The following is a 9,729-nucleotide window of genomic DNA, read 5'->3' as shown; positions in this document are numbered from 1 at the left end:
CCTGCCAGGTCTTTCCAGAAAAGGGAGTGTGAAGAGATGTTATCATTCTGTATTATTGTTTAACAATTACAGAAAAGGGTAGGAAATGAAACACAGACCAGAGTGCAGAGTTCATTGACTGTATAATGCTGTTCTCTTTGCTGGAATAACAGACCTTCCTTGCAGAAATAGGAAGTCTTCCAAGCCAAGTGAGCTAGAGCCATCTCAAAAATAAAAACTAGATCAAGCAAAAATGTACTTTAGCATCAAGCTGTCTTAGACTTTATGGCAATGGGCAAGGTTGCAGGCTGGAAATTCTGATTGAACGGCAAATGTGCAATTTTTTTTTTTTTTTTTGCCATCAGAAGACTGTTATATTTCAGTTGTAAGTGGCAGCTTTTTAACTCTTCAGCCATCTGTAGCATGCCCCAAGTGTATGAATACAGAAAGGCTTTCTGAAAACCGCAAACATTATGGATCAAATGTAAGAAGGAGGCTAAAAGAAGATGCTAGTCCAAGAGTATCTGGCTGTGCTGGCAGCACAGTAAGGCATGGCCACTTCTGCAGCCAAAAGGACACAAGGGAGAGATTTATCAAGCAACATATTTAATTATATTTGATATCTGTCACCCAGTGCTGAGATACCCATTTACATCTGTCAGCAGGAGCAGCCTGAAATGAATACCTGAAAAGAGCTGGGAGAATAGCTGGGAGAGCTGATGGAAGGCCCAGGTTTGTAATCAGTTTATTCAATTCCACTGGGAGTATCTTATCAGGAGTTTTCCTTATTCACCAACATATATTTGCATCAATGAAAAAGGCTTAAATTCTGTATAACCCTATTACCACAAACAAAAGAGAAGTCCAAGCTCAGCACAAGTAATCACTGTGTTACATTACAGTACTCTCAAAAAGGAAAAATACCTATTAGGCAATTTATTTTTTATTATTACTCTTTGCTACATACAGTTTGTATCTGTGAAACATGGACAAATTATCACATCCAAGAGATGGAAAAACACTGGTTTTGGAGAGCATTTTTCAAATTTTCTGCAAGATGCAAGCATAAGAAGAAAAGCCTTGTTAGGATTCAGCAAGGAGTTATAGAAGCAAGTCCCCAGCGAATAATGCTGAAACTTTAATGCACAACAAAACAAAAAAGGAAAACCAAGAATGTCCTTGAAAGGTATTTTATTGGCTGAGACACAGAGAGAAATATGTAGGATGTGCCAGTGTCAATATATAATAGCAAGTATACTTACATACAAGAATAATACTTAAAATGAGTATCATGTTTCCCATCTGTAAAGCTCTATGTTTACATCAGACAGTTGTTTTCACAGTGCCCTTGAGAAGGAGGATTACTGTTATTATTGTTTCCATCCTACAAAGCATGAAATTGAGACTTGGAGAAGCTGAATGATTTGCCTAGAGTGATTTGCAAAGCTAGGATCAGAACCCTGGAGCATCTGCTGTCATCAGTGAGGTGGAGATGAGTTTTGGTACAGCCAATAACACACAGAAAAAAAGTGGAATGACAATTACATCAATAGGTAGATAAGCAAATGTTTTGTAAATAGCAAATACAAGAATTTTCCATAGGTGAAACACTGAAATGTAGCCGACAATGAGCAGACAGGAGCTAGGGCTGCTTGTAGTTCTCAGTCTACATCAGAGCATCCTGATAAGGCTCTCCAAGCCAGAGGCCAGCCCTGCACAGGCTGGAGGGACATACACAAGCCCAAGTTGGGGTACTTCGGATGCCAGTGTCTGGCTCTCAGCTTCTCTACCCTGGCACTCCCTGGTGGTTGCTTCAAGCCCAAACCTGAGCTTGGACTGGCAGTCATGCGGGGTGATGGACAGCAGCTTGGACTCCAGCTGGGACTCAGGGTTCGGTGTTGTGTCTGAGTCACCAAGTCTCGAGGGAAGTTCTCTTGGACGTGAAAACAGCTAGTGACTCAGGGAATGTTTGTAATAACGTGAAATGCTGGATCCCCTTCTTGGGGGCACATTACACTTTCTGTACTTCATATGCATTAGCTTAAGAAACAGTCTTAAGCTTTAAAATATCCCAAGACTACCAAAGGACTTCCCTCTGGGGAAATCTAATCTTTCTTTCTCATTTCCATTGCCCTTTTGCATCTGATAATTTTGTGCAGTAGAACAACCCTTGGGAATAATGCCACGGTGCCCATCCTCTACCACCATCCTGCTCTCCTTTATAAAGCACAGTACAAGACGCAAATGTAAAGCTGAAGTATAATTCCTTTCTACTTTACACAAAGCTCATTAAATGGGAACAGCATCTTTGCCTAGGGGAGGCTTTTCTGCTCATTTGTTACTTGAAGTAATCATTTTTCCTTGTCAGGCCTGCACTGCTGTTTCTGAAATGCCTGCCGGGAAATCCTCGAATTCCCATAAGCCATCATTTCCCTCCTTCTCTTACTCCCCTGGGGCACCATGTTGCCCGCGAGGGGCTCCCAAGTCAACTGAGGACGGCTCATTAGAGGTGTTGCCTGTGGCTGGCTACAAGGCTGTGGTGAGCAAATTTCCATCTGTAGATTGCAGTCTGGAAGTCAATAAAAGTTAATTCTGGAAAGAGCCTTCCATTATGCATGTAGATACCATCATTAGCAGACCTCCTCATAAAAAAATGAAAATCTCTTTTAATAAAATGAGCACTGTAACTGCTGGCAGGTCTTGAGGTATGCTCTGGTGTAAAAGCAAGAGCTGGTTTTAATAAAAACTTCAAATTTTGGAAGGGAAAAAAGCTACCATGAAGAACACACAAATCCAGTAAAATCAGGAGTGAAATTATTATTCTCCTTTACAAAAGCTGTAGAAATTCTAATGACCTTTGGCTGCAGAGATCTATGGTAAAGTATGAAGTTCAAAAGGTAAGAAAGAAACATGGACATCTCTGATTACTTTTCAATAATTGAAAAAAACCCCACTCAGTAACATTTCCATTTTTCTCATTGAAAAATGAAGGACTATCAATTAACTGCTGCTGGGCTGCTGGGCTGCTGGGCTGCTGGGCTCCATGGCAGAGGTGCCTGATCCTGACCATGCCACAGCTTCCACTCAGGATCTCGCCACCAATGAGGCATGCCATGGCACCATGGCACAGGCTTCACTTGCTAATTATGGATGTAACAAAGGATGGACATACACAGAATCCACACCACATTTAAGGTGTTCTGTATTTGCAGTGTCAAGATAAAATCCAGACTAATGAACTTACCCAAATGGCATAAGCAGTATTTCTGAAACAGTCTGCACCTGACGCATCCTTTATGTGATGTGTCCAGGTGACCTAGATGCCAAAACCAATGCTGAACAACACATGGGTGAAAGTCAGCCAATATTAGCATGGCTGTATTAATATTATTAATAAAATGAAAGATTCAGATGACAAAACACTTTAATTATTTCCCTTCCTCAATTCAGCATTCCAAGACTAAAAAATAGGTTTAATATCTTTTTTAAAATGATCTTTTCTAGTGTTTTTTCTAAATTTAACACATTTCCCCTAGATTATTTGGAGAATTTCCATGGTGCTGGTTGGAACTGGGTCAGACCTATACAGAACCCAGCTACTTCTGAAATTCTCCGTGTTACTGTTTTAGAAATATTATGAAACAACTTGTGTGGCTGTCCTCTCTTGGCAGTGAATATTCATAGTTAACTGCAACATTTGGTACTCAGGAAATATCCTTTTCTCTTTTATTTTGGATAAATATTTGAATATTTTGTCTACCCTTGAAAGCAGCAAAACAAATACCATGGGATATCCCCTCTGAAAGGGGGTGTTTTGATGCATGCAGTAGAAAGAGAAGTAACAAATAGTCACTGGTACACTCAAGTGCACTATTCTTTTGTGTTCTCCAAGAGAAGAGCATTTCAAGGTCCAATGACCCAGACCTCAGCAGGTTCTCACTCAACTGACAGCCACGCAGAATGGGATAGACCCTTGCTGCGGTGCTCTTGCAGACAGGCAGCACGGTCCAGGGTGGTCTCCTGGCTCCAGTTCCAGGGACTGCAGGGCACCTGAATGAGGGGGCACCCTTGCTTCTGGTCACAAAGGGGTTGAACAGGGTCTGTCAGATAGGATGGCTTTCCCACAGCTTTCACTTTCCAGGTAGACTCGCCCACGTCAGGGATGGATAATTGCTATGGTGTTTCATTCCCCGGGCACTCTTGGGTATCGTCGTTTTTTGTGTCACTGTTGTTTAGCTGTCATCACAAGTCAGACCTGATGATTCAGGAAGTAACATTTTTGATGTAGTTTTGAAACACGCTTCTGTTAACCAAAGCATCTTTCTGTTGTGGGATTTCTGGAGACAAACGCCTTTGGGGAAATATTTCCGGCTGAAAAAAAAAAAACAGTACTAGCCAGGTCACAAGGAGGAAGAATAAACAGCCCTACTCCAGTGGCAACATCCACAAGGAATGGTATAAATAGAGGACTATGGGGACAGAGGGATCACAATTGGCTCCTGCAGTGATCTGTGCAGTTTGCCTTGGGCTCCGAGTTCGTTCCTTGCGCTCTCACTATGAGCTGTGCTGTCAGGCAGGTCGTTACTGCCTGTTCCCAAGGCAGAAGCAGTGCGGGCAGCTCTGCAGCTGGTAGTGGAAGAAAGGTCTCCTCTGCCTCCTCAGGAAGACATGCTGCCTATGACTTAGGTGGTGTGGTTGGCAATTTTTCTGGTGGCAGTTTAAGCGAGGGATTACTTGGGAAGCAGCTGAATGCCGGCAGTGCTACTGGTGGGAGCTTTGGAGCTACCCAGAGGGCTTGTTCTACCCTTGGATTCAGCAGTGGAGGCATCTGCACTCGAAGCGTTGGTGGTGGTTTCACCAGGGCCAGCGCTGGTTGCGGTGATGGGATCTTATTCGCTAATAATGAAAAGGCAACGATGCAGAACCTCAATGACCGCTTGGCCTCCTATTTGGACAAGGTGCGACTCCTGGAGGGAGACAATGCCGACCTTGAGTGCAAGATCAGGGAGTGGTATGCCAAGGTAGGGCCCAGCTGCGAACCACGGGACTACAGCTGTTTTCATAAGGAAATCGAAGACCTTCAAAACCAGGTAAATAATTGTTTTTCAAGAAAATCCTAAGTATTTCTTTGGGCTTTGCTTTCACATGCGGATAGACCAGTGTCAAATGGCAGAGGCAACAGCTATGTCTCTGGAGGTGCAGATGAAGAAATACTTTATATGAAATGGACAGTTTGAGGGAGGAGAACGCTGCATTTACAGAGAGCTGAAGTTTCAGCAAAGCCTGCTCCAACAAGCTGGCACGCAGGTTTCCCCACTGTAATGCCATCTAACTGATTAACAATCCCAATGTATGGAATCATTATAAAATAAGTGGGTTGCATTACCCCGGGTAGGTGTTTCCTCCAGGCCCTTCTGGAGTCAGAGGAAGCTGCAAGCCCGAATCTCTCTTCTGCGTTTTCTTTTCCAGATTCTGTGTGCAGCCATGGAGACTAACAAAATCCTTCTGAATATTGATAACAACAGGATGACTGCTGATGACTTCCGAGTGAAGTGAGTACGGTCCTGTGCTGGACTGAGGGGTTCACACTGCTCGTGGAAGGGTAGGCGAGCAGTAGTGATGGGGAAATCCTAACCCTTTGCTTGTCATGCTGCCGTATTAAAATGCAGATCTCTGTGAAAGACATGGATACCATTGACAACGCTCATAGCATTGTGTGCCTGAAGTGAAAGAACTTGATCCTAAATTTTTTCCCCACAAACTCAACTCAAAGGCTTGCCATGGTTTACTGACATGCTGACCTTTCTTTGTTGGCTGTGGCTTAAGGTACGAGACTGAATGTGGTCTCCGGCAAAATGTAGATACAGACATTTGCAACTTACGCCCGGTCCTGGATCAGCTGGCCAGCTGCAAGACTGACCTGCAGCTACAGTGTGAGGCTTTGACTGAAGAGATGTGTTGTCTCAAGACGAACCATGAGGAGGTTAGATTGCCCCTTACTCTTAGAGAATTAAGAAGAAAGAAGAAGGGAAGTCCCCCCAAGCGTCAGCATTACTGATATGGTGCGCGTATTCTCTGCAGGAAATGAACTGTCTGAGGAAACAGGCGACCGGAGATGTGAGCGTGGAGGTCAATGCCTGTCCTGGCCCAGACCTGAGGAAGATCCTGGAGGATCTGAGGTGCCAGTACGAAACGCTGATGGAGCGCAACCGCAAAGAGACTGAGCAGTGGTATGCCTGCAAGGTACTATATACATGCAGAGCTGTACCCTACTCTGCCTGTTGGGGGGAAAGGGAAAAATGAGAGATTAAGAACATTTACTGGAGATGTCTTAATATCAGCAATTGTGTCACAGATGTGCTCAGCATCTAATTGTACTGCCCAATTTCAGTGTTCTTCTGTTCATGGCAGACGGGCCACTGCATGGTGTTACAGGGTCACAATGGAATAAATGGGGGGGCTTCAGATTTGGAAATACTCGAGTGCACTGCAGGGCTTGCACAAGCAGTGTAGTGAAGCCCCTGCCACAATGCAATGCTTTGGGGAGGTGAGGAAAGGGCTGCTCTTTTCTAACTTTGCAGGTGGAGGAGGTGAATCTGGAGGTCATCACAAGCAGCCAGGAGATCGAGTCAAGCAACAAACAGGTCACTGAGCTGAGACGTCAGCTGCAGGCCTTGGAAATCAATGTACAAGCCCAGCTCACCATGGTAGGTGATACCACTATGATTCACATCTCAGACTCCCCAGCTCTCTTTAGAAAGCTACATGACCAGAGTCATACCTGTAACCAGATGGGCTAAGCTTGCAGCATACCCAGGTACCTTTATGTTATTTCCATTCTCAGAAAGAAAACCTGGAATCCTCTTTGGCGGAAACTGAATGTCGCTACAACAAATACCTGGCTGAGCTACAGAATCAGATCTCCTGCGTGGAGCAGCGCCTGGCTGAAATACGAGCAGAAATGGAGTGCCAGAACCAGGAATACAAGACCCTCCTGGATGTCAAATGCCGTTTGGAGCAGGAGATTCAGACCTACCACTGCCTGCTGGAGGGGGGACAGCACGACATCATGTACGCAGACTACAGACAGACCCGGGCACTGTAAAATCTCTATGCTTTGACTCACAGGGATACGAAAATTTGTGATACAAATGGTAAAAGCAACACTGTGGTGAGGAACCAGTACTGACCTGTTACCAGACAGGGCCTCTCAGCAAACCACAAGGCATTTGAGGATTTGGCTCTGATGAATGTCCAGAGTGCAAGCCAGAGACCATTCCTCTAACTTGGGCCAGTGAAGGCGGCTGGGAGAGGCCCCCAGAGCTGTCTGAGCCACCTGAGCAAGGTGCAGCATCACAGCTTGTTGAAGGGCGGTTTCACTGTGAGCTGGGCAAGGTTTTTTATTAACACTGTCATTTAACTGAGCTTTATAGGCTTTGCCACAGCTAGACAGGATTAGGGACTGGCAGTTAAATTAACTGAAACAATAAATTATCTAAACATTTTCAGTTTCACACAACAATTTTAATTAAAGTTTTGGGAAATTTAATTTGTATGCAAAGCAGTTGGCTCTTCCCTGCCTCCCATTGACTGAGATTTTGAAACAGTGAGCCATGCTGTTAATCTCATAAATGGCTGCATACACACATAACCAGCCTGAGCACCCACCTGCTCCATTAGTTTGGAAAAAGAGGTATTTTAATGGTGGTGCCCTGAGGTGGGCTCTCCTGGACTCTCCAGTCCTAAATTAGTTACATGAAAAATCAGGTTTTGTTCCAAATCGCCAGTTGCAATTGATGAAATGACCCTGTCAGAGCTTGTCTCAGAGCCTCTGGTAATCCTGAGCGTGTCGAGATGGAAAAGCAATAGCTGTCAACAGACAGGCGGGATGGAGGATGTGCTAATTGTTGTTCTTATGACCCTCGTGGTTCGAAGGGGAAGTGGCCAATAGTGACTGAAGAGACACAGCTAAAGCCAATGCTCCAAGTCACGGGGCAGATCTCCAGGGCGTGAATGTCGGGGACTTTGGTTACCAGAGCTGTCTCCTTTCCACAGAGGGCCAGTGGGAAGAGGAGCCCCTGCAACATCAGCTGGAAGAGGCGGTGGGCTTAAAGCCAGCCTGTGTCAGCCATGCCTGCCCTAAGCCTGTGCGCTCTCGGTGAGGATGTGTAAGGTGAGGTGTCCTCTAGAAGCCTGTGAGTGTGACTGTGAGCTGCTTCTTTAGTCCTGCTATGTACCTGGGGGAGAGGAGGAGGAGACATCTCCAGGCTTTTCTAGGTGGTAGAGTAAGGGGATTAATTGGGCTATGGTAGAAAGCAGTGGCAAGGGATGCAGCTATAGGGCATTTATAAACTTATGCATAGAAAATATGTTTGACACTGGGGGGGTTACTAGTAGTAAATGTGTTTATAAGACTTTCAGCACAACATGAAAATGAGGAACTGGGAGGGGGAATCAGTCACGAGTCTTTCAACAAGTATATAAAATTAAGCAAGCTAGGGAGAAGAGGGAAAAGAAACGTCAGTACAAGAGCAAGGGGGATGCAAGACAAAGGCATGGTATGCAGACAAAACCCCTGACAAAGCAATACTCCCTGCTCTCCCTTGGCAGGTCACTGCAGACAACAGAGCTTCCCTGCCAGCCCCACTGCACATCCCCCTGAGGAGGTCTCTTGAAGAGCAAACCATTTGGAAAAAGCAAGGCAAAAATGACCTGACAGTTCTCAGTTCTGCTTATAGTACCAGTCGGAAGCATCTTTGCAGAATGGCTGCCTTCCTGCCACCCACGCTGCCTGCTGTCTTCATCCTCTGATGCTGCTTTGATCCGATCCCTTGTCTTCACTTGGGCTAAACTGTTTTGTGGTCAGTTGTCTAACAACTACCAAAGCTTGTCTCTAATAAAACTTTGCTACTACTGACACAGCCTCGAACCTGAGAAATAATTTCTACAAGTAAATTAACAATTAAAAATTGTTAAGCAGATAGAGTTATTGTACAATGTTGGTTAGAAATCCATCTTTGATCTATATCCACAAAGCAATCATTACAAAGAAAAAGAAAAATAAGCAATGTTCCCATCTGCTGCACTGCTGCTGAATTCAGTGGCTGTAGGATGGAGGGGCAGCTGCAGGAGGATGGAGGAAAGGGACCAGCTGATGCTGTGGAAAGGGACATTTGCTACTGGAGGAGGAAGCATAAGCTAAGACATGAAGTAGAAGGTGATGAGGAAAGAAACATTCAGGGAGGCTGGACAGAGTGCAGGGAAGGGGTTTCAAGGCAGTCTGACTGACAATCTTATATTGAAAGAGACTTCTGAGTGAAAATCGAGTTTTCATTAACGTAGGTGTGTGCTAATATAATATAATGTAATATAATAATACAATACACAACACCTTTGAGTTATTATGAATATGCAGTAACAGGATAAGATCAAGATCAAGTTTTCCCAAATAATACTGAAGTTGTAATTTTGAAAGCAAGGCTCTGCTGGACTTGACACACCCTTCTGGTAGAGGAAAACAATTCCCAGAGAAAATGCTAAATAAAGAACCTTTAAATGGATTTTAAAAAAAGGCAAACAGGAAGAACCAGCTGGCAACATGTGGGAAGATAAAAGGGTGAGACAAATTAATATGTGGGAGAGAATTTTTTTAAAAGTAAGATACAATAAACAGCCAGAAAAAAAAAAAGAAGATGCTGGTATTTTATTACCACAGAGAAAGGAATTACTAAGACATTCAGGAACACAACT

The 9,729-nt window shown here is 44.3% G+C and overlaps 1 protein-coding gene across 2 annotated transcripts; it reads left to right on the top strand.

Annotated features, from left to right (window-relative positions):
* The first annotated feature begins 4,412 nt into the window (after positions 1–4,412).
* LOC142034776 (keratin, type I cytoskeletal 19-like) lies at positions 4,413–8,896 on the top strand. Of its 2 annotated transcripts, none has more exons than XM_075036547.1 (8): positions 4,413–5,069; positions 5,449–5,531; positions 5,806–5,962; positions 6,061–6,222; positions 6,561–6,686; positions 6,824–7,050; positions 8,035–8,137; positions 8,590–8,896. In XM_075036547.1, the coding sequence occupies exons 1-7, from the start codon at positions 4,536–4,538 to the stop codon at positions 8,120–8,122; spliced, it is 1,377 nt and encodes a 458-aa protein (XP_074892648.1). In that variant the 5' UTR covers positions 4,413–4,535; the 3' UTR covers positions 8,123–8,137; positions 8,590–8,896. The 2 variants fall into 2 exon arrangements, with proteins under 2 accessions (XP_074892648.1, XP_074892647.1); XM_075036546.1 differs by having other exon boundaries at positions 4,414–5,069; positions 8,035–8,152.
* Positions 8,897–9,729: the final 833 nt, after the last annotated feature.

Source organism: Buteo buteo, chromosome 9 (assembly GCF_964188355.1).
Source record: "Buteo buteo chromosome 9, bButBut1.hap1.1, whole genome shotgun sequence".
In the NCBI taxonomy this organism is placed as follows: Eukaryota; Metazoa; Chordata; class Aves; order Accipitriformes; family Accipitridae; genus Buteo; species Buteo buteo.
Note: the sequence above shows the minus strand (reverse complement) of the source record. Positions and strands in the feature narration are given on the sequence as shown.

Coding starts and splice junctions, on each gene's coding strand:
- LOC142034776 (XM_075036547.1), top strand. CDS start 4,536: ATGAGCTGTGCTGTCAGGCAGGTCGTTACTGCCTGTTCCCAAGGCAGA. Junction 5,963..6,060: donor TCAAGACGAACCATGAGGAG/GTTAGATTGCCC, acceptor TATTCTCTGCAG/GAAATGAACTGTCTGAGGAA. Junction 6,687..6,823: donor TACAAGCCCAGCTCACCATG/GTAGGTGATACC, acceptor TTCCATTCTCAG/AAAGAAAACCTGGAATCCTC.